This window comes from Camelina sativa, chromosome 11, assembly GCF_030686135.1.
Source record: "Camelina sativa cultivar CO46 ecotype springtype chromosome 11, ASM3068613v1".
NCBI classification, from domain to species: domain Eukaryota; kingdom Viridiplantae; phylum Streptophyta; class Magnoliopsida; order Brassicales; family Brassicaceae; genus Camelina; species Camelina sativa.
Window position 1 is genome coordinate 46,569,553 of NC_141890.1, and position 23,040 is coordinate 46,592,592.

Below are 23,040 nucleotides of genomic sequence, written 5' to 3' on the forward strand. Positions count from 1 at the left end.
GCGTGGTGGAGAAGGCTTGTAAATAAAATATGAACGATTATAAAGCTTCAAAATCTTTATCGAAATCAAACATTCCTACGACAACAAAGAAATTTTACTTAGAGCTTTCGATCCATACCAACAAATCACAGTTTGCTGCATATTTTGGTTAACATGAGTAAAACATAGATAGCTCAAATTGTGTCAGTTTGTATACGGTGTGATCAATCTTTTTAGGCAGTATAGAGGAGTCCGAAAGCCATCATTGCCAGCAAGGAAAGACTGAGATTAGCAGCAGTGGCAACGGTGCCTGAAGGAGGAGGAGTATGTGGCTGACCTCCTCCAGTTCCATTGGAGGAGTCTATGTTTGCAACCGGAGGCAAAGGCGGATCGATCACGTCTTTGGCATCAAGAGGCGGGTTTGGAGCGCTTGCTGGTGGTTGTGCTTCCTTGTCTGCCACGGCCATTAGAGCGCCAGCTTCTGCAGGTAAGATTGCATAGGGCTGGTCTTTGTTTAAATCTGAGCATGGACTCCCTACATTTGTATCAAATATAATTGATCAGCCTTATCTTGGTGATATGTATATTGTTCTTGTAAAATTGTAAACTTACTTAAGTATCTGGTAGCCGTGGCAGGGAACTCTGTGATGACTCCATCAACGCCACTTCCTGCAATGAATGTTGCAAGTTCTACAGTAGGATCAGAGAAGTAGTCGAACGCTATGGAGATGTATTCGTTTCTTAGCACAGAGACGTAAACAGAGATATTCGCTTTGTGCATTTCCTCTACCACGTTAGTTTTTCCTGTGGTAAAGCTTTGGGACACGGTGAAGAGGGAAGTTCTCTTGAGATTGACAGCATCTGCATGCTTCTTGATTTCTTCGATGGATGGCTTGGGAGCATCTCCAATCTCCTTGTCGATACTCAAGACTCTAGTGTAAGGAGGGACAGCCTCGAAACTAGATAAAACTGAACTGTCATCTGACTGAATCAAAACCTTTTGAGTAGATTGCTTGTCGAGTGTGGAATTGGTCAGAGCGGACTTAACTACGTCTACAACTCCTAAGCCTTTCTTTGATGCTAAATAAGCAGCGTTCTGTCAACAAACACATTATTAGTAAAGCTTCCTTGTGTTACGTAACAGAGCATTTGGAAGTTAAATATGCTTGCCTCGATGTTTATCAAGACTCCGGTGACTGCCTTTGCTTTGCTGATTTCAAGAAAGTCAACAAGAGTCGTGAACTTCCCAGCGTTCTTGTTTGCAGGGTTTCTCAAGAAGCCCGTGGAAGTGAAGGGGTTCTCAATTTGTGCTGAAGACAAAGGAATCACAATCTTAGTGGTTTAGTTGAGACTAGAGAATAATAATAGTTTCAGATATATGTACAAACTAATAATTTTCTTACGCTTCACAGACTGGATCTCGGCCCATGTAAGATCAAAAGAGAAAATGCCATTGGTAGGCTGGACCTCAGGAACGCTTGTGGCTCGAGACATGAAAGTAGTCATGGCGGTAGTACTTGCTGTGAGGTCTGCAGAATCATGGCAGAAAGCGATTCCGTCTTTGGACATCTGGACAGAACAGTCAATAACGTCTGCTCCATCATTGACTGCTTTCTCGTAAGCCAGATCAGTGCAGCCTGGATAGTCCCCGCTTGCTCCATTGTGAGATATAACTAACGCATTCCCTACTTTGGGGAGATTGCCCTTTTGGTGAGAAAAGCAAGCTGCAATAGCATAGATGTGTGGGGCATTAGCTTCTTCCTAATAACCAAATATTTGTGGATACATCTATATAAGATGAAGTTAACTCACTAATGGCTTGTGATGCTGTTGGTGGGAAATCGGTGATGATGCCATCAACAGAGAACTGGCCATTGTCCACAAACTGGAGATACTCAGCGGAGGGATCAAAGCTGTAGTTGAAGCTGGTACGCATGTCATTGGCAAAGCCAGAAGCATAGACCTCTAGACCGGCTTTGTGGGCATCAGCCACAAAGGTGGTGGCAGGCTTAAGGTATTTAGCCGTGTCAACAGGCCAAATGTAGTCTTTGGGGACAAGAACGCCTGAAGCAAAGGCCTTAATTGCTGCGAGGTTCTGTTGAAGCTCGCTGTATTTCTTGTTGGTGGTGGGTTCAATGGCCTCGGGGTCTTTGAACTCGAATATGAGCTTTGTCTTGGCTCTGCCTGCGTCCATCCCTATGCTCTTCAAGAAACCGATCTCCGGAGATGAGATGACATTAATGCCGCGTAATCGCAAGCTCCTCAGGTACTCGGCTGCGCTCAGCTTGTGTTCCATGTAGAAGGCATCGTACTGCACATTGTTTTATTTTGATGAACCAACAAGAACCTTCCCTATGATGCTTAATCATATGCTCACAGAGAAGAAGCGGTACCTGAACGCTCAACCAGAACTTGGGAGGCTTGGTTCCAAGGACGTCCTCCACAGCAGAAACCGGCATTTGGCCGTCGAAGATGCTAGGCCGAGAGAAGATGTTCTGAACCACTGCTCAATAATACAAAACATGAGAATGTGTGGTGGTGGAGAGCATTGAAGGGAAGAAAAAGAGAAGAAGACATACGAGAGACATTGGAGAAGATGGTTTCGGCATCGTAATCAAGGGCAAACCAGCCCTTGAGGTCTTGACCGTTGACCTTGTAGGTCTTTTGGGCTTTTGGGAAGAGCGTGGAGATGGTGGTTGCATTGTCAAGTCTAATATCTGACAAGCAAAGTCCCACGCCATCCTTAGTCATCTGAAGGTTGCACAACATTGTGAGGCCAGGGGAGCTGGTGCTAACCGCCATGTCGTTTGCAGGGGCACTTGACTCCGGGAAAAGACCAGAGAAGCCGCCTCTGGCGACAACCGCAGGCTCTTGTCCTGAAAGACATGAGACAGGTATATAAGTTATTTGAAACAAACAAACAACACGTTATGCAATATGGGCATGTTCATATATTATAACTAAAACACCAAAGAAACACAAAAAAAAAAAAAAAAAACATGTAATGTAAAAGGATACTAACCGGTAAGGGTGAGCCATTTCTTGGCAGGAACAGCAGCAGGGGTCTTGGGTGCGGCAACACAAGAGTGTATGAAAAGGGAGAAAAGAAAGAAAAACCTCAGCATGATTGATCCTGCATTTTTGTGTGTAACGTACGTACGTACCCCAATGGAAAAGTAAAATCAGATATACAAAGACAGTATTATACATTCTTTGATAAAAGTGAAAGAGAGAGAGAGAGATCTCACAGCGAGACAAGAGCATGAATCCCCTCTTCTGCTTGTTTTCCTCGTTTGGGATTTGAGGAAGGAAAAAGAAGAGAAGGAGGAGGAGGAGATTGGTCAAAACAAAGTTAAAATGTAAAATTAAAATGGTAAAAAAAGAAACTTGCTCATATTCTCCATTTATGGCTATTTACTACTCCCTATTTTTATCTCTTCTTCCTACCCTCCATTCCCTTCTTAACCGCTTTTTCGTTTTTTGTATAATCTTCATCTCCATTGTATAACTAACTATAAACTTTTGCAAGTTCACTTGTTATTTTTTGGTCTTTTGGACTTAGGACTATATATTTGTCATATATGTTGTCCAAGATGGCTTGTATGTATGTAACATTCGGACCAAACCGAATTGACCAACCAAGTTGTATTTTTTGGCAGTCCTGGTTCGTGACATCTATACCGATCAGTTTTTGCCTATAAACTTAAGAGTTAAGATAATAACCTTTTTCTTGTGGAGCTGAAATTTGGAAAATTACCAAACTTATCATAATGTACTTAAATTCTTAAAAATCAAATAAATTATTTTTGGTCACAAAAACTGTTAATTTCGGTTCAATTCAGTAATTAGATTTAAATAGGAGATGGATCGGTTGTAAACCATTACTTTTTTCTTTTTCTTTTACACACGATCGTATTTACATTTTTTGAAAATTTTAAATTTTAAAATAAATTAAAATCTGATTTAGTTTAATTTTATTGGACAGCTGACTTGTATTTTATTAAAAAAAAGGAAGTAAATTGGATAGCGAATAATATAATAAAGAAAGTAAGAAAGTATATATATAATGAATGTATTAAGACACCTCTCAAAAAAAAAAAAAAAAACTTAATTAGCTAATCAAACACCTCCTCCTCCGACTTCGAAGAATCCTTCAGGTCCAAACGCCTTCTCTTCTTCATCTCCTAAATCAATAATCTCGCTTCCTTCTCACGCAAACCTTCGATCCACCCGCAGCTATGAAGATCACCGCCTTGCTCGTTTTCAAGTGCGCTCCTGTATCTACCGAACCCGTCATCCTCGCCAACGCTTCTGACGTCTCTCACTTCGGTTTTTTCCAGCGATCTAGCGTCAAGGAGTTTGTCGTCTTTGTCGGTCGCACTGTTGCTAGCCGTACCCCTCCTTCTCAGCGCCAGTCCGTCCAGCACGAAGGTTCTTTCTTTCTCCCCTTCTAGATCGCATCTTTCGAATCTTGTTTCTCTCGGATCTATGGATTCGGATCCGCTTTTCGATTTCCTTTGTATAGTATGATTTTGGATTTTCACCTCTTCCGATTGTAGATCTTCCTGGGCTTCAATTTCACGTGATTCCATCTTTTTTTTTTCGTTCTTGTCTTAGAATTTGGGATAATTTACTAATTAGGGTTTGTGTGTTGTGTTTTGTGATATATAGAGTACAAGGTTCACGCTTACAATAGGAATGGACTTTGCGCTGTGGGGTTCATGGACGATCATTATCCTGTTCGAAGTGCTTTTTCTCTTCTCAGCCAGGTACTATTTTCATTATGTGTTTAACGTGGTTCTCTCAGTGTTGTTATAATCCATATCTAGGTTCGGCTTTTGGTTGACATTCGGATTTTTCTCAGGTTCTTGATGAGTACCAGAAGAGTTTTGGTGAGACATGGAGGTCTGCAAAAGAAGAAGACCCCACTCAGACTTGGCCATATTTAGTCGAAGCTTTAAACAAATTTCAGGTTCCTCTCTTGTGCAACTGTGTATTCGCTCTTATATTGCCTGTGAATCTTGTTTAGAACTGTAGCTATAAGCTCAATTAAGTGGACATCAGGATCAAGTTGATTGTGAGTGGATTTGATCTTAACTTTGTTTTCTGATTGCTCTGTAAATTACAATCTTCAGGATCCAGCAGAGGCTGATAAGCTGTTGAAAATTCAGAGGGAGTTGGATGAGACCAAGATTATCCTTGTAAGTGTACTCTCCTGTCTTTCCTTGTAGACCCTTACGACTATACTTGTCAATGAGCTTTGGTTCTTCTGAAGAACCTCATAGAAAGAAGAAGTTTATGTCTCCCTAAAACTGAATTCTTACTGATTTTTTCTTCTGTATTGCAGCATAAAACCATTGATAGTGTTCTAGAACGTGGTGAGAAGCTGGACAGCCTAGTGGAGAAGAGCTCAGATTTGAGCATGGCATCGCAGGTAATATTCTACCGCCACATACTAGCAAACAGAAACTCCCAGCGCTATAGAGTGATATTCTATTTTCCGTCTCAGTCATAGTTTGTTAACATGGTAGAAAGGGTAGGACGGACATGAACAAGCTTGAACTGTGTTGTAGATAAACAAAGGAACTCTTGTATGTTTTGTTGGGGTAGATAAATAGAGGAGGAATGTGGATTTAGAAAACTGATTTACTAGTTTTATCATCTCTGCAATCGCCTGATATCGCATTATTTTCTTTGAACCAATCCTAAACTCTATTGACACAATTGAACCAAGTTTACTGCTGTCATGAGAAACTGATTTGGTGTTTCTTTTGTGTATGGACAGATGTTTTACAAGCAAGCGAAGAAAACAAATTCATGCTGTACTATCCTGTGAGCTGCAATTCTGGAAGTCGTGGGTATATATATATCAACCAAACTTTTGTTGGGGGGAATCTGGTTTTCCATTTTATTTTACACTTATAATTTCGCGTCTGTTAGTTTGCATGCATATTTAAATTCCATAAGACTCGAGTCCGTGTGGTGTGTTTTATCCAAATACGTAATGTCACTTCTGCAAGAATTCAATTATCTCTGCCAGATTTCCTGATTGCTTTTCTTAAGTGTGCTTTTATGATAATAGAGATGACTTTGCAAAATATAGATTTAGGTGTTTTAAACAGACAAAAGCAGATGAACGATAAACTAAGAGGGAAACAAAGGGGGCAATATATATTACACAGACAAACGAGTAAAAGAAGTGTGTTCTGTAATCTATTTGCCAAAGAGAGATTTGAACCACCAAACGCCCTTGGCGTCTGTGGGTGCCGAGTCGGACTCAGGTGGTGTGTCATTCTGAGTAGTCTTGTGAAGCTTGCTGACATCGTATCCTTGCTCTACGGCCTTCTCCAGCAGCTGCTTATACGTTTCATCCTCCATATGCGCCGTCCTGCTCAATATCTATACACCCACCAACCCACAAACATAGTCAATTTCATCAAATCCTTATAAAGATCGTTTTCACTATCCGGTAAAGTAAAAAATTAGGAAAAGCCACTTACCCAGAGATAACTCCTGGAGGGCTGGCCGATGAGGGCGTGCTGGTAGTCAGGATCGATGTAGAGAACCCAGTAGTCTCCGGTGACGGGAAAAATGGGAAGGAAAGGAGGGACGTAGAACTTGACTTTGAGCTTAGCCTCGTCGCTTTTAGGATCGGCCTTATAGGCGGAGCCTTCGATGTAACCCCTCTTGCCGTTGGACCAGGTTTCGTTCAAGACGTGGATCGTACCGTCGGGGTTAAGGGTGTAGGTGGCGCGAGTGTCAGCGCCGTTCTTGGGTTGAAACAGAGAGGGGAAAGAAGCAATCTCGTACCAACGGCCCATGTATCTAGCCACGTCGAGGCCTTTCACCACTTCCATCTCTTTCTTCTCTGTCGTCGTCATTTCTCTTTTTTTCTTCTTGTCTAAGATTTTTAGATATTTTTCTTTGAGGTAAAGAGATAAGAAGAGAGATTCGATTCATTTATAGGGAAAAACTGAAAATTAATATCAAGGAGATTTCCATGGGACGAGATGATGACACGTGGAAAAGCGTGTAGGGCAAGGGTTCTAGTAGCGTCTAGCAGTTACAAACGTGAATAAAGCTGTAGGAGGAGGGCACAAATGTCTCTTTTTTTGTTTTTTACATTTTGTTCTGTGGGTGAAGGATACAACACGATGGGCCATACTTTCACACTTCGATTTGACTTCCTCTTTAGCCGTTTCTAGGCCCCACATATCGACATGTAAATATCTGTTCTTATTGACAGCTTAGTTCACAAAAAGCTCTCAAAAGTTTATGTTGGGGTAGATTTGGATTTGTAACTCAAAAGTAAATTTTGTAGGATAAAATTTGCAACAGTCTCGCTTTCAAAAGTCCAATTCCAAATAATCATAAAAGAGGGTATGAAACATGTTTGGTGCAGTGTGTCAGCTGATGATTTATCTATTGACAATCGGAGGAAACTATTTGGAAAGAAATAGAACCAAAAAAAAAAAAACCAATGACATTGGTCTCAAGTTGAGAGAACTAAACAACAGGTAGAGAAGGAGATGACTACAGTAATAAACTACTAAGGCGGTGGAAACGAATCAAACCCAAATCTAGTAGCCACTGACACCATTCCGTTGTTCTCCTCCTGCAACCAAAACACAACACCATCACTTCATTTTCTACTCAATATACATAAAATCTTTTAGTCCAATCAGGAAAACAAGGCTATACCTGTTTCATCATCTCATTCATTATGTCATCGAATACATCGTGCTGGTTCTGGTTGTCAACATGAGCATTCTCTGTCTTTCTTAACTTCATCTCTGGATCCACCATTGTAATAGGTTTTCCAACATACTCCTGACCGTTGGCATTTGCACTGTTGTCTATTGGGCTCATCAATGACACATCCAAGCCTTTGTTTCTGGTCGCATTGTTTCCCCTGAATACCATGTTGTCTCCTGGTAGGGGATACTCAACGTTACCAAATGTACTGTTCAGCATGCTGCAGTTTTGTTGCTCCCATTTTTGTCCGTCTATAGGGTTCATGTTCTGCATGAAGCCGCCAAGTAACTGAGGCTCACACTGCATCTCTCCACCTGGATTCTCTGTAGAAACCAAAGAAGTACAATCTCCCAGATTGTTCCCTGCACATGCCACTTGATCCGGCAAGAAAGCATGATTAATTGGTAAGGAATTCGACAGGAATCTGGTTGTGTTCAAATTCCCTTGCCAGCTTTGACTAGGAAATCTAGACAAGCCTTGGACGCTGATGTTTTGGGAGGCAGAGTCGGACATAGTTCCCTCGATGCAAGACTGATTTCCACTTGTGGCTGTATGCAGGGGTTGTGTATAGTTTGCTTGCAACATTAGAGTATTGCTTGAAGCACTTGGCAAAGAGGTGCTAGAGCTACCAAATGGCATACAAGAATCTAGGAAGCTACCGCCAATTGCTCGGTCCCCTACGCTTTTAAAATCTCCCATGTATGCAGAGCACTTACTTCTAGGAAACTGAAGGGGTTCTAGTGGAGATGAAGTTCGCTGAAACAGATTTACGTTCTGGATTCTTGGAGCCAGAGTACTGTGATATGTTCCAAATGGATTAGCTGAGTTGCTTGAGCTCTGGTGATGCCCCTGTTGGATAAAGCTGGAAGAGTTCATTCCTTGAAGATTTACTGATGGATACATATGGGGTTGGAGTTTGGTGAGATGGGAACGTGATAAGAGTCCCGAGCTTGACAGATGTCTTGTGCCAGTAAAATCTCTAAATCCATCAAGTTGAGCCATATGAAAGTAAGATGAATCTCTTGTTCCAAATGCATCTGGGGTCATATTTTGCTGCTGACCCTCGTCTATCTTTTTCAAGTACAGTCTGTACTTCTGCAACCAAAACCAGAGGAAAAATAAGTCGAACCATCTGACCACCTTTATATCAGCAGAGAAAGGGGAAAATAAAAGAGAAAAATGGGGAATTGGTACCTGCAAATGGCTGGCTACATTTTCCCTAGTGAGACCTTCTATATTCATGAGATCAAGTATTTTTTTGGGAACAGCCTCTGTAATGGAGACCCAGATAAAACAAACAGGAGGAGTAATGAAAAGAGGATTCCACATAAGAAAGCATCAAAATAAATGGTAAGCAGAAACAAGAGTGGACAGCACACATAAGAAAAGGTGATAAGAGGTTGATGGGGAAACTCACTGTCGAGGCCCAACTGCTGAACAGCATTAACAAACTTCTGGTGGAGCTCCTGTGACCAAACAACACGCGGCTTCTTCCGTGCACCTGACTCGTCACCATCCTGTTCACTCCCCTCACCGTCATCCTCATCTCTGTCACTGTCATCTTCATCACCACTGTCATTAACTTTCTCTTTCCGTTTCTTGCTGACGCTTGGGACGAGATCAGATTCAGAAGGTGCGAGCAGTTGACGAGAAGGGCCTATAGTTTTTGCATAAGATTTGATGTTCTTCTTCACAACATGATGCCATATATTCTGAAGCTCCTTGAGGCCAACAGGCTTGACCAGATAATCGCAGGCACCATGTATAATACCTTTCATAACGCTGTCGTAGTCGCTATGAGCTGACAACACTGCGACATTAAAGCAAGTTAGAAGAATCCTAGAGTTGATAATGAAAACCAAGAACAAGGAGACGTACTGATGACAGGAAGGTCCATTTCAAGACCAATTTCAAGCAACTTAAAGCCATCCGTGTCTGGCATCTCCACATCGCTTATCACCAGATCAAACATGTTGCTATTCTCTCTCAGCATTTCCAGAGCTTTCCTCGATTCCATTGTCTTTGTCACTGGGGCATATCAATCAAACATCATATATAGTGCATCCCTGTTCCGAGACAGACAAGATAAAAAAAACAAAAGCAAAGAATAAGTACCATGATACTTGCAACGAAGCAGCAACTCTTCCAGTTTCCGAAGACAGGTTGGATTGTCATCCACAGCGAGGACCCTCATTCCTACCGGAAACTTATCATTTCTTCCATCTGCAGTGCTTTTCAACTCCATACCTGATGCAATACTTCTGCAAGACTCCTCTCTTCTGTTCTCCTCCCCAAAGGAGATAGTACATAGACTTTTTAATCTGATCTGCTTATTCTTAAAACCTGGAGGAGTTTGGACAAGGAGACCACCAAAGTCCTAGAGGAAAATGTCAAAATAAAAAATGAGAGGCCCAAAAAAATAGAGAGTGATTGTGCCCGTTAATCTGGCCCTTAATTCTCCCACATAATCAGAAATTTCCTACTGGTTTTGCTCTTGGTTTCCATTTATGGGGGGCGTGGAGAGTCACATGCTCCTCTACTTTCCTTTTTGTTTGTTGAATCTTCCCTTATCTGCACACAAAAGACAACTTTTCGTAAAGTGAATTTGAATGTCCCCATTTTATTTCCTTCCTAACTAATACCTTATATTTTTCTTATAACGTTCAAAGCCAGCATTTCAGCTTTCCTGGCTTTCCTTAAATATTCTTTTCCTATTTTCATAGAATATATTTCCCTTTTTAGTGAATTCACTCACAATTCGGATTTGAAATTATGCATCTAGGGATCTCAATTCCAAAAATGAGTATTCGACAAATGCAATGGACTGACCTGATCACATTCAGACATTCCAAAGAGTTGTTGACTGTTACTTCACATTCTTTAGTCAAACTTGTGATTACTCTGTTATTCTCTTGATCATTCAATCTAAAAACCACAGCCAATATCACAATTCACACACCACCATCTTCATTTGTTCCCTTAAACCATTGGAACTACGCACCGTTCAAAAAACTAGTCTTTTGGTCTCAATTCCACTATCACCACATAGACTCATCTCCAGTTTCCTTTTTTCGTTGGCACAAACACATCTAACTAAACAGACAACTCTGTGGTGTCTTAAAATCAACTAGCCCCATTGCTTAGCTCTAGACCTGAAACACTAAAGCTACGATTTTTGACTGTTTCTTGACAAGCAGCTTCAATGTGTAGATGTGTTGTTATCGATTCCAGGAACTTTTGATTTCCATCTATCCCTGTTCAACCATGGATTGAGTCAAACGTTATTTAAAAAACAAAAAAAAAAGATCTTCTGATAATTATTTTGGGAAAGTTTCAAACTTACTTGGATTTATGATCTTATAGTAGTGTGATTTCAATCTAAGCACAATAAGAAGATCTCGGCGATTAAATTCAGCCATTGAAGCTGGGTTTTTGAGTTCTTCAATCACTCAGCCATGGAGGTTCTTGTGGATTTTTTAGGGATTTCAAAAAGTCCTGATTCCTGAAATTGGGAAATTTCTTGGCTCAATCATTGGTTTATCTCTTGTTTCTGGTTTGATAATAATAGTTGCTGGTCAATTTCAAATAAACCACGAGTTAAACCGGTTTGGTAAAGAAGTGGGTTTTGAAACTCTCAAAAAATTTAAAGAGAAAGTAGAAGAACAAAGGTATACGAGAGTACTCTCATATGAACTTATATTCTTGAGATTATGGTAATCAATGAGTCTAAACACCAAACCATAAATAAACAGAGAGGAAATAAGAATTCAATGGGGGGGGGGGGGGGGAAAAAAGAATCACAGAGATGAGTTACGCATTGGCTAAAAAACCATAAATAAAAAGAGAGTAAGATTGCGGCAGCCAGCCGCAGTGGGAAGAAGAACCTGTGTCGCCGAGCAGACTTGCCGTAGTAAGGCTCTGTCTTAATCTGAATTATGCAGCTTCCGGTAGAAGGATCCGTGTTTGTCACCTTTGGTATGTTTGGAAACTTACAGACTATTATTGCTTGTTCCTAGGAAACAAGAGGGGCTTTAGTGGAGATGAAGTTGGTTGAAACTGATTCACATTCTTGACCCTTGGTCACTGTGTACTACTGTCATACGTTCCAGATGGAATTGCCGAGTTGCTTGAGTCCTCGTGATGATCCTGTTGGATGAAGCTGGAGAGGTTCATCTTTTCAAGATTTATCGATAGATTTATAGGTAGATGGGAACCAGATAAGGGTGCAGAGCTTGGTAGTTGTCTTGTGGCATTGACATTTATAAGTCCATCTAGTTGACCGTTGTTCAGCTTATGAGCGTTGGTTTTGATTTTCAAGTTGATTAGTCTGTACTTCTGCAAGGAAAACAAGAGAGAATATATAATAAAGTCGAACCATCTCGTCATCAAGTTGAAACATGTCAAAATAACACGTGAAAATGCTAGAGAGAATGGGAAATAACGAGTACGTACGTGCAAATGGTTGGCTACGTTCTCCCTAGTGAGACCTTCTACATTCATGAGACCAAGTATTCGCTTGGGAATAGCCTCTGTAATGAAGACCCATAGACATAAAACATTAGGAGAAATGAATAGAGGATTCCACACACATGATGAAAGCAGAAACAAGAGTGGACGACACATCACACATAAAGGACAGGTGAAAAGATGTTTATGGTGAAACTCACTGTGTTCGCCCAATTGCTCAATGGCATTGAGAAACTTCTGGTGGAGCTCTGATGTCCAAACGACACGGTGCCTCTTCTTCCGGGTAGTACTTGACTCTTCCCTAACTGCTGGATCTTTTATGCTTTTAAAATCTCCCATGTATTATGCAGAGCAAACTGCTTCTAATTAATAAACTTGAGGGGATCTGGTCGGGACCAATTGATGGAGTTCAAAGGTCAGGAGAGTTGAGAATAGAAGAAAGAGATGAATCTAAGATATATAATTATTATTATTATTGATAGAATATAGGAATATTATTGTTACAACTACTTAGATAACCTCGTACGTATTGTTTCTAGTATCCCAGATTATGTGGAACTACTATGTAAATCTTGTGGCTAAAGCCTGATTAAATGAATGAATACGTCACAGGATTATGATCATCTTTCAATTATGAGAATAAGAAAACTGAAAGATAAAATGGAGGAAGAGCTCTCCAAGAGAAGTAGTTCTCCAACAAGATAAAATTTGTACTATGGCTAGGCCGTCCGATAGATTCTAAACCTAACTCTTTGATAATTAACTCTTTACTAAAGACATCTCCTAAAAATTAGGAAGTAATATAACCCTAACATAAAATAGAAAAAGTAATAATTATTGGCATAGCACGTTTCCCTATCACATGTTCTGGACTCTTTGTAATGGATTCCGGTAATATGTTTCAGATGGATTAGCAGAGTTGTATGAATTTTGGTGATGCCCTTGTTGCATTATGCTGGAGGATTAAATGCTTTAAAGATTTATCGATGAACACATAGTGGAATGGAGGCTGTGAAGATGGGGAGGCAATAAGAGTGCTGACAATAAAAAGACAGCGTCTGCAACAAATAGAGCTTCAAGGCTCAGACTACTTCAGTCCCTTGAGGTGTTTTGCTCGTACAATGACCATAACTCCAAATTAAATTAAATGTTCATTTGACTGATTTATTGAGATTTGAGAATAGGGATATCAAAACGGCTAAATACTTACCATAATAAGGTTAGTTTGTTCTCTGAAAACTGCTCTAATAATCATTTGGTCTGGCAAAAGAAAGTAGAAGAATTCAAGAAGAAGAAGAAGAAGAAGATAATAGAGTTCAAGCCATCACACAGAATTACAAATTGACAAGACCAAACCCTTCAAAAAATAGAGAGCGCGATGGCAGCAGCCATCAGTAGTGGAAAGAAGAACCTGTGTTCCCGGGAAGCCCCACCGTAATATGGCTCTATCATAATCGGAAATCTGCAGGTTCCACTTGAAGGATCCGTCTTGGTCACCTCTGATATGTTTGGAAACTTACAAGCTGTATCAAGCTGGTCATTTATCTGAAAGTAACTGTTGAATGCATACGATATATTTTGCTTCCCGTCCAGATCCGCACAGGACGTCCCAATCCCGAGACTGGTGCAGTCCCCACGGCTACATGCAAAGCTCACGCTGGGAGCCACCTGTGGATCATCCAGCTTCACGTTTGGCTTCATCACACACCATTTCCTCTGTTGGTAACGTACTCCTTTGGCCTGGATCAGAGCTCCTGTGTTGGTTGTCCCTAGGTTCAAGGCGTATTTAGGTAACCCATCAAATGTGAATATCCCCCAGTGTCGCTCAAAGTACCCCGGCTGAACACTTTTAGCATCCTCATCTATCAAGCTGAACAGGTATGCATCGATAGGACCAGGCCTCCTCGGAGTCCCTTTCCCACCTGAGATATGGGCCATGAAGCCTTGGTTGAACTTCCTAGCATAGTCCAAGTTCGCATTCTTGTCTCCATCAGTAGGCCAACCAATCTCCCCAATTATGATAGGCATGTTACCAAACCCATTCTTCTCCAGAGCATGCACTAGAGTGTCATAATTTGCATCAAACATGTTGTAATAGTAAGTCCCACCATCACTCACCGGCTGTGAGTTTCCATCAAAGAAAGCGTAATCCACTGGGAAGTTGGCGTCATTGTAAAGACTGATGAAGGGATAGATGTTAACAGTAAAAGGGCCTCCATTTTCGCTCAAGAACTTGACTATAGTGATCATGAGATCACGAATATTAGCTCTGAAATCACCTCCAGAAGGGAAAGTGGTGGAGCTTTCATAGACATCAGCGTTCAAGGGACATGTGACCTTCACTTGGTTCTGCAGACCAGCTTTTATAATTGCAATTTGGATGTTCCTCAACGCAGGGAAAGTAGTACTCAGATAGCTCCCGTTATAAGTCGACAAGAAAGGTTCATTACCCACAGCCACATATCTGTATACAAGTACAACAACCAAAATCACAACATCAATTCAACACCTACTTTAGTGAGATTAATTTGGTCTGGTAGAAAAAAGACAGTAACCCGTAATTTCAGACAAGGGTACACAACCTACTAACTGTCTAGGAGAATCCAAAACTCAAAGTCAAAGTAACTGATTATAAATTCTCTAACTTTGTACAGTGTGAAAATGTGAAACCCTAAAAAAAAGGGAAACTTTGATTAAAGAAACTAAAAAGGGAAAGAAATTAAAGGACCTGATGTTAACTTTATCGGTGGAGATGTGAACTGAGACATTTTTAGCAACCCATTTCTCAGCAGCCTTGAGGCTAGAGGCGAGAGAAGCAAGCATCTCATTGGGAATACCGACCATAACCTCTATACCGGATTTGCCCAAAGCTCTGAGAGTGTCGTATTCTGCGTCAAAGAGTTTCACTTTCTGAATACCATTCTCTCTTAGCATCCGCACAACTATGTCCGGTGGAAGAGGGTGCGACGCCTGTGTGCCCCAGTTAGCTCCAATTGAACTTGCTCTCTGACATAACACCGCCACCGACAAAAATAGTAACAACGAAGCCCAACCCATATCTCTGGCTCGCCCGATCTGACCCTTCTCTTCACTGAAAAGCGATACAAGACCACACACTGAGCTTGGAGTTTGAGCTTTTGAGCTGTGAGCTTAGCTGTACTGTTTCTTGCAGACCACTGGGTATTAAAGCGACCACGCACGAGCGAGTGAGCTCTGCTTTTGGCAACCCATAACGACAAAATGACACGTAAGCATCGCGTCAAACGATGCCTCTCGAGTTTTGGAGTTTTGGTTTGGTGCTCTCTCATAAAGTCATTTGCCGATAATGTGGGCTTTGTATTTCAGGCCCATATCTTATGGGCCTTAGAAATAATTAATTGGTTTACTGGTTATCGATTTATTATAATGGTCCTTCGTTTTTTTGGTCACCTATTTTCGATTTTCTTAGAAAAAAATATTTTGACTCAAGAGTTGATAGCTAAAGCCTTTTTTATTTGTATTTTTTAATTATTAGTTTAGAGGTGAAATAATAATATTTTGGCAAATCGAAGGAGAGAAAAACAAAAAAAAATCCGTGGAGAAGACAGTGGCCAGTGGAAGGATTTTTGCGGGAGGAAAAAGCAAAAACCCTACTACGATTTACCGTTTACTAGGAGAAGACGATGCGTAGATTCGGGGATGTGAACAGATCCGTTTCCAAGCTCGTTTTCACCATTTGTGTTGCTCTATTGGTACGATTCGATCCGTCGTAAGATGATCAAAATCAAATTTTACGAGTTGCGATGGTTATCTTGTTAATGCTTAGGGTTTTTCAAAATTACCTTTTTTCTCTTTCTCAATTGAAAATTGCGTGATTTGTTTGATTTGATTTTCGTGGTTGTTGTTAGTTAATACCATCTCTATCATATGGAGCTCCACATGGAAAACGCAATACGGCAAAGTCTTCTGTGTTTTCTTTGTTCAATCTTAGGGACAAAAGCAGATTTTGGAGCGAGTCTGTCTTTCGTTCTGGTATCTTCTCTCTCCTCTCTTGCTTTTGGAATTCCTCTGTGTTCGTTCTTTTTCATCACTATTTTACTTAACGCTGTTATCAGATTTTGATGATTTGGAGTCCTCGGTGCATCCCAATTCTGGTGTCCTGAATTACACCAAGTCAGGTAAATTGCCTTTTAATTCAGTTCAGTTCCTGTGAAATGCTTATGGACATGCTAAGTTCCAAATTTTGAGTTGCATTTTTCAGGAAATATTGCGAGTTACCTAGACCTTATGGAAGTCGATTCTGTCTATCTTCCCGTGCCAGTTAATTTTATCTTCATTGGGTTTGAAGGAAAAGGAAACCAAGGTGAATAGCTTCTGCCTATTTTGTTTTCCTTTGAATTGGAACCATCACTTGATTTTTCTCTTTTGTCCATAATTTTGGTTTTTCACACTTCTTGCAGACTTTAAACTCCGTCCCGAGGAACTTGAGCGTTGGTTCAATAAATTTGATCACATGTTTGAGCATACACGAGTTCCACAAATCAAAGAAGTTCTCAACCCGTTATACAAAACTAACATTGAAAAGGAGGTGAAACACCATCTTCCTATCATCAGTCGCGTTAACTACAAGTACAGTCATCTTTTTTGCAACCTTTTTACTGGTGGTTCATTCGTAATGTTGGTGTGTTTTTACATAGATTTTTTGCTGGACCTTTGTTTCTTTTTTTTTGTCAGCTTTTCTGTTCATGCAATACAAATGGGAGAAAAGGTGACATCAGTGATTGAACGCGCCATCAATGTTTTAGCACGTAAAGATGACGTGTCTCCCAATAGGTAATAGTGGTAATCCATTTCAAAGGGTTTTTTTGCTTCAGCCTATGTCGTATGGAAGTCACTGTGTTCTGGCATCTTTACGTCCCTTCATGATTGCTGCTTGCAGTACTTTTTTAAGTGGTGGTCCTGATTATCATTTTCTGAGTCTTTTCTATGCTATACGCTCTCCTTTTATGGTAACAGGGATGAGGAAAGTGCTCTATGGCAAGTGGATGTTGAGATGATGGAATACATTTTCACTAGCCTTGTCGAATATTTTCATCTCGAGGATGCATACAACGTATTTATTTTGAATCCCAAACATGATATTAAAAAATCCAAATATGGATACCGGTGAGGACCTGCTGTTTACATTATCATATCATTATAATACGGATAAAAATATACTAGACTTATAAAAGGATTTTTGCAGGAGAGGGTTCTCAGACTCAGAGATATCTTATCTAAAAGAGGTAAGTCTCGATCCCTCAGATTCGTTTCATGTTTCAAAAGCAATTGCATTATAAACAAACACAAAGAAAGGAAGAATATCGTTTAAAGTGATCTCTTGGTTATTTTCGCTGTTAGTTCCTTACTCTCTTTATTTTTCGCAGAACAAGGACAGTGTTAAAAAACTTGTTCAGTCTGGGAAGCCGTCAGAAAATATATTAGGTATAGAAAGGCAATAACAACGATATTTCTCCATTGATGATGTACATTCCAGTTTTCTTATTTGCAACCTGGTGCGAGTATGTTGTAGCATTTGATATGGTGAGGAAGCCATTATACGAAAGACATCCAATGCTGAAATTTTCCTGGACAAATGCTGAGGAGACTGATACGGTTAGTTATTTTAGCTGCACCCTGCCTCCCACCCTTACCCTCAAGTTTTAGTATTCCATTGATTAGCCTTAATGCTTGTAAGATGTGGAAGATGTTTATTTTGACAATAGTTAGTCTTGTGGGGTTGTTGCAATGGCTATACTCATATGCGAGAATCAGATTCCTTTGTGCTGCGAGTATCTGGTGTTTCGTTATGTCGTGTTTTACTTGTTGATTGTTGTCTTGCTTTCAGTCCGAGTGGTACAATGCATGGCAGGATGCTCTTAATAAGTTGGAACAGCTATCTCATGGTAAAGATGCAGCCGAACTCATTCAGAGTAAGGTTTTGCAGGTACCAGTCTTCTTTTACTCTGGCCTAATGCTTTCGTGTCCCAGAATCTTTTTTGTTTAACATGGATGTCCTTACATGTGCTTACTTTTGGATCTTTCTCAATGGAAATTTCAAGTTGCTTAAAGGGAAAAATGATGATATGAAGGTGTTTCTAGAAAAGGATTTAAGAGCTGGAGACTTTAGCAATCTTAACTCAGAATGTCTGACTGATATCTGGATCGGAAAGGGCAGGTTGCTTTTCTGAAGCTCTCAATGCATGTGTGTACATTTATTTAACCTTGTCATTCTGGCTTAGAGCGGATCTTAAGCATGCCAATAAATTGTTAAAGCTGTATATTTCATGATTTTGTGTGTGTTTACTCTCAGGTGGGCATTCATCGACTTAACTGCTGGTCCTTTTTCATGGGGACCTTCGGTTGGTGGGGAAGGAGTGCGAACCGAACTTAGTTTGCCAAATGTGGGAAAGACTATTGGTGCTGTTGCAGGTATTATTCGCAATAAACCTTCTGCAAAATGGCTTTGAAGTTGTTAACATCCTGACCATTTGCCTAGGCTTATCATGTCCAATGTGAAATACAGTTCTCTTAATCTATGAACATCTGTGTCATTTTTTTGGCCTTTTTCCATGTGGAAAAAACGTTTCCTGAATTTCTGTTAATCTTGTGTCCATGATTTTATTTTCTGCTAGAAATATCTGAAGATGAAGCAGAAGATAAACTGCAAGCTGCAATTCAGGATAAATTTTCTGTGTTTGGAGAGGTGAGTTTTAATTGGTGAAATAAGCAGCCATTCAGTTCTTTATAGGACCTTTGTTTTGGAAGTACCTGAATTATCGTGGGCATTGTTGTACTCCAGTACAAACAAGAATAGGACTAACAAGTTGAATAACCAAATTTCTGGTACTTTTAAGAGGCGGAAAACATTAAGTTTACCTCTGTGGTGGTGTGTAGACTTATCATAGTGATAAGATCAGAGAAAAAACTTAAATTAAGGTGTTGTGAAAAGAAGAGTGAGAGAGAGAGTTTGGGTATAGGAGTCATGGGTTCTAGAAATTAAGGAATCATCTCAGACAAAGCTCCACGAACTAGTTTCTCTATTATTTGTTTCATGTACTATAAAGGTGAACGTATCACTTGTAAATTAAGAATTTGGATCCTTAGAGCTGTATTTCTTTGAGGCTGACGCATGTGCATAAAAGCAAGTGTGTTCAGGTCCACAGTATGCAATGTCTCTGAGTTATGTTTCCATTTGCCATGTTTGAACTGCTTTGGCCCAAGACTCAGTATTGCGTTTTTTTTCTTTTTCTCGTCTCAGAATGACCATCAGGCTGTTGACATTCTTCTAGCTGAAATTGATGTATATGAACTATTTGCTTTCAAGCACTGCAAGGGAAGGAAAGTGAAACTTGCTCTTTGTGAAGGTGCTTCCTTAACGCTGCTTTATTTTCATTTACCCTCTTCGTATATTCATGCACCCCCTTGGTTTCAAAGAAGGATTCTGCACAGCTCCCACATTATTTTCTTGAGTAATTGTTTCAGTATTTTGTGTGTGTTTTCCTCATTTTTTCCTCTTTTTACGTGTCCAAGAACTTGATGAAAGAATGCGGGATTTAAAAACTGAGCTCCAGTCATTTGACGGAGAGGAATATGATGAGACTCACAAGAGAAAAGCCATGGATGCACTAAAACGAATGGAGAGCTGGAATTTGTTTAGCGATGAACATGAGGTATTTTCGTGGTCCCACGCTAGTTTTTTTCTTCCGTTGCTATCTCCCTTGCTGGTTTGAGAATTCTTTCAGCAAGGCGATTAGAATCACAATGCTTCAGTTCTATATATGAAAATTTGACACATTGCATCTGTGATCTCGATTGCACAGGAGTTCCAAAGTTACACAGTTGCACGCGATTCTTTCCTTGCACATTTAGGTGCTACTCTCTGGGGATCTATGAGACATATAATATCACCCTCAGTTGCTGATGGTGCATTTCATCATTATGAGAAAATCTCTTTTCAGCTTGTCTTCATCACCCAAGAGGTATGTTCATATCAAATGGTCTAGGATTTGCCAAGCATATTTTGGTGACAACTTCAGTTAATCTCATATTCTAAAGTCTCAGGAATAAAAACATGTCATGAGATGAATAAAACGTAAAATTATGGAATACATTTGTCATTTTCTTTTCAAAGATTATGTAATTTATGTTTGAGAATGACATATTATTGCTAACTAGCATAGTTACTTCATCCTACCAATAACATTGCCTGCAGTTTTTCAATCTAGTTACTATAGATGCTTGAATGAGGTAGTCACTCTGTAATTTTATTGATGTAGAAAGTTCGACAAATCAAACAGCTGCCGGTGGATCTCAAGGCCATCATGGATGGGCTTTCTTCGCTGTTGTTACCTTCTCAGAAGCCTATGTTCAGCCAGCATATGTATGCACTGGAAGGCTTGATCTTTCTGACCCTCTTTGATAAACAATAGCCTCAAAATGTGGTTAGACCTTAAAATTAGTAGAGTGTCATGGCCCCAAAAAGAGAGAAACATATTAATTATTCTTAGATGATTTATCCCCCCTCCGATTTCTGTATACAACTTCGAGCTGTATTGAAGTGTCAATAACAATTGTGATAGGTTAACACTCTCTGAGGATCCTGCATTGGCTATGGCTTTTTCAGTAGCCCGAAGGGCAGCAGCTGTCCCTCTATTGCTTGTCAATGGAACTTACCGGAAGACTGTTCGTTCATATCTTGATTCATCAATCCTCCAGTACCAACTACAAAGGCTGAACGATCACACTCCCCTTAAAGGTTAGCTAACAACAGAAATTTCGCTCTGTGAAGTAGATATTTTTGAAAATTGTTACTATTAATCTCTTTTGTTGTGGCACCTTTGTATTCACGAAAGAAGCCTTTCCTTGATGCCACACTAGAAACTATTTGCTACCAGTTTTTAAGTGATTTGGTGTTCCATTTTTCTATATTGATGTAGACACTATGGATCACAATTACGTTGAGAATTTTGACAACTGTTCTCCTTTTGCATATGTACTTCAAGTTTTCGTCGTAGGGTAGTACCTAGTAGTAAGAAAAATGCAGAGATCTGAGATACTGTATTATTTACTGTACATGAGCTGTGAGAGATATATTTACTACCGCCTTCGTATGGAATTGTTACAATTTGAGTAATTGCTCTCTTCCCACTGCTCTGTCGATTGCGTTAATTGCTAGTGGATCTCATGCATTGGTTGATGTTGATACATTGTGATTGGCATTGACACTCTGTGTCTAACCTCGTATATAACTCAGGAGGTCATGCCCACAGCAGGTCTACTCTTGAAATTCCTATCTTTTGGCTCATCAATGGGGATCCGCTCCTGATTGACAAGCATTATCAAGCCAAGGCACTTTCAAATATGGTCGTTGTTGTTCAGTCGGAGGCATCTTCATGGGAGAGCCATTTGCAATGCAACGGAAGATCACTTTTATGGGATCTAAGGTATAACACATACATGTTAGCAGCATTGTATTAGCAGAAATTTTATAGCACGCCTAGTTAAGCTTTGCACGTCATGAGTGAGTTAGAGTAAATGAATTTTTCCTTATTTCTTACATCTTTATAACACAGGAGCCCGGTGAAAGCAGCCATGGCTTCTGTTGCCGAACATCTAGCTGGATTGCTTCCTCTTCATCTTGTCTACAGTGTAGCTCATGAAAGTGCAATTGAGGTATAAAGTTATGCTGACAGATTATACAAAATAGCATTGTTATGTTTTCATATTGCTGGTAACTATTGCAATGATTTGAACCGAGGACAAACAAACATTAACTATAATCTCCAGATAAAGAAGGTGATGGTCCGGCTTACAATCTTTTGAAAATTGTGTTTCGTAGGACTGGACATGGTCAGTAGGTTGCAATCCCTTATCCATCACTTCTCAAGGTTGGCGCCTTTCACTATTTCAATCTGACACAATTGCCCGGAGCTATATTATTACGGCGCTTGAAGAATCGATACAAGCAGTCAATTCAGGGATTCATCTTCTGCGGCTGGAGCGAACGAGTATCCTTGGAAGTTCTTTAAATTTATTATGTTTTGAGGTTTTGAATATGAACTATGAAGAGCTTTTATTACCTGCTGGTCTTCATATGCTAGTGTAAATATCCTTGACCAGAAACAAGATAAAAAAACGTTCAAGCTATTCCGATCGAGGGAACGTGAGCTGATGAACAAGTACAAGTATGTGGTTAGCCTGTGGAGACGGGTGAGTAACACACACATCTGTACATTTAGCTTGGTTTCTGCAACTGGGTAAAGCCAAATGACGTGTTTGCTATATGTTAACAGCTTTCGAATGTTGTGGGAGAAACACGATATGGTGATGCCATGAGATTTCTATATACCTTAGAGGAAGCTACGAACTCGTAAGTACACCTTTTTTTTTTTCCGTTGCTACAGTTTTTAGGAGGAATGATTTGCTATAAACACAGGGCTTTCATTTGATCAGATTCGTAAGAGAAGTGAATGCAACAGTGGGGGTCTTGCACCCAATTCACTGCACAAAAGAGAGGAAGGTTAAGGTAGAAGTAGACATGACCACAATTCCAGCCTTTATCATAGTTGGCATTCTTCTTTACGCTGTCTTAAAGCCAAGAGCTCCTAAGCCAAAAATCAACTGATCTCTAAAATCTAAAGAAGAATCCCATACAACTTTTTTTCTGGAAAACAGTGTAGTTTTATCACTCATTTTGTATCTCACACCTGAGCAACAATTTTGTTGTAATCTGTATTCTGATTCGTTACTGCAAATTACAAAAGGATGTAGAACTTAGCAAATTTCGTACTTGAAGATAGACATTAATAAATAAGACAA

General features: G+C 40.0%; 6 protein-coding genes across 7 annotated transcripts; 2 read left to right on the forward strand and 4 right to left on the reverse strand.

The window, feature by feature from the left end:
- Positions 1-19: 19 nt before the first annotated feature.
- Positions 20-3,383, reverse strand: LOC104728968 (glycerophosphodiester phosphodiesterase GDPDL6-like). Its single transcript, XM_087471069.1, has 9 exons — positions 3,228-3,383; positions 3,002-3,112; positions 2,559-2,855; positions 2,373-2,482; positions 1,792-2,290; positions 1,383-1,703; positions 1,150-1,289; positions 592-1,075; positions 20-514 (listed from the first exon to the last, which is right to left on the reverse strand). Exons 2-9 carry the CDS (start codon positions 3,102-3,104, stop codon positions 213-215), a joined length of 2,256 nt encoding a protein of 751 aa, XP_087327195.1. The 5' UTR covers positions 3,105-3,112; positions 3,228-3,383; the 3' UTR covers positions 20-212.
- Positions 3,384-4,028: 645 nt separating this feature from the next.
- LOC104726373 (VAMP-like protein YKT61) lies at positions 4,029-6,028 on the forward strand. Its single transcript, XM_010445216.2, has 6 exons — positions 4,029-4,410; positions 4,651-4,748; positions 4,844-4,951; positions 5,115-5,180; positions 5,327-5,413; positions 5,765-6,028. The coding sequence occupies exons 1-6, from the start codon at positions 4,218-4,220 to the stop codon at positions 5,813-5,815; spliced, it is 603 nt and encodes a 200-aa protein (XP_010443518.1). The 5' UTR covers positions 4,029-4,217; the 3' UTR covers positions 5,816-6,028.
- Positions 6,029-6,064: 36 nt separating this feature from the next.
- On the reverse strand, positions 6,065-6,909 carry LOC104726374 (temperature-induced lipocalin-1). The gene is made up of 2 exons (XM_010445219.3): positions 6,480-6,909; positions 6,065-6,378 (listed from the first exon to the last, which is right to left on the reverse strand). The coding sequence occupies exons 1-2, from the start codon at positions 6,858-6,860 to the stop codon at positions 6,193-6,195; spliced, it is 567 nt and encodes a 188-aa protein (XP_010443521.1). The 5' UTR covers positions 6,861-6,909; the 3' UTR covers positions 6,065-6,192.
- A 414-nt stretch (positions 6,910-7,323) lies between these two features.
- LOC104726375 (two-component response regulator ARR18) lies at positions 7,324-11,268 on the reverse strand. The gene is made up of 9 exons (XM_010445221.3): positions 11,078-11,268; positions 10,564-10,988; positions 10,218-10,305; positions 9,850-10,111; positions 9,613-9,762; positions 9,152-9,544; positions 8,929-9,005; positions 7,681-8,829; positions 7,324-7,594 (listed from the first exon to the last, which is right to left on the reverse strand). Exons 4-9 carry the CDS (start codon positions 9,977-9,979, stop codon positions 7,529-7,531), a joined length of 1,965 nt encoding a protein of 654 aa, XP_010443523.2. The 5' UTR covers positions 9,980-10,111; positions 10,218-10,305; positions 10,564-10,988; positions 11,078-11,268; the 3' UTR covers positions 7,324-7,528.
- Positions 11,269-13,425: 2,157 nt separating this feature from the next.
- Positions 13,426-15,462, reverse strand: LOC104726376 (glucan endo-1,3-beta-glucosidase 6). Its single transcript, XM_010445222.2, has 2 exons — positions 14,930-15,462; positions 13,426-14,665 (listed from the first exon to the last, which is right to left on the reverse strand). The coding sequence occupies exons 1-2, from the start codon at positions 15,256-15,258 to the stop codon at positions 13,561-13,563; spliced, it is 1,434 nt and encodes a 477-aa protein (XP_010443524.1). The 5' UTR covers positions 15,259-15,462; the 3' UTR covers positions 13,426-13,560.
- Positions 15,463-15,472: 10 nt separating this feature from the next.
- On the forward strand, positions 15,473-23,003 carry LOC104735173 (uncharacterized). 2 transcript variants are annotated; one of them, XM_087471070.1, is made up of 25 exons: positions 15,473-15,932; positions 16,089-16,212; positions 16,296-16,358; positions 16,442-16,543; positions 16,641-16,809; positions 16,915-17,013; positions 17,197-17,346; positions 17,426-17,465; positions 17,607-17,664; positions 17,753-17,835; positions 18,068-18,166; positions 18,282-18,424; positions 18,533-18,651; positions 18,855-18,925; positions 19,481-19,586; positions 19,753-19,892; positions 20,043-20,201; positions 20,499-20,602; positions 20,802-20,977; positions 21,476-21,665; positions 21,795-21,894; positions 22,061-22,229; positions 22,349-22,431; positions 22,515-22,591; positions 22,675-23,003. In XM_087471070.1, coding segments are annotated over exons 12-25 (1,668 nt in total). In that variant the 5' UTR covers positions 15,473-15,932; positions 16,089-16,212; positions 16,296-16,358; positions 16,442-16,543; positions 16,641-16,809; positions 16,915-17,013; positions 17,197-17,346; positions 17,426-17,465; positions 17,607-17,664; positions 17,753-17,835; positions 18,068-18,166; positions 18,282-18,422; the 3' UTR covers positions 22,847-23,003. The 2 variants fall into 2 exon arrangements, with proteins under 2 accessions (XP_087327196.1, XP_010443525.2); XM_010445223.3 differs by having other exon boundaries at positions 18,282-18,397.
- Positions 23,004-23,040: the final 37 nt, after the last annotated feature.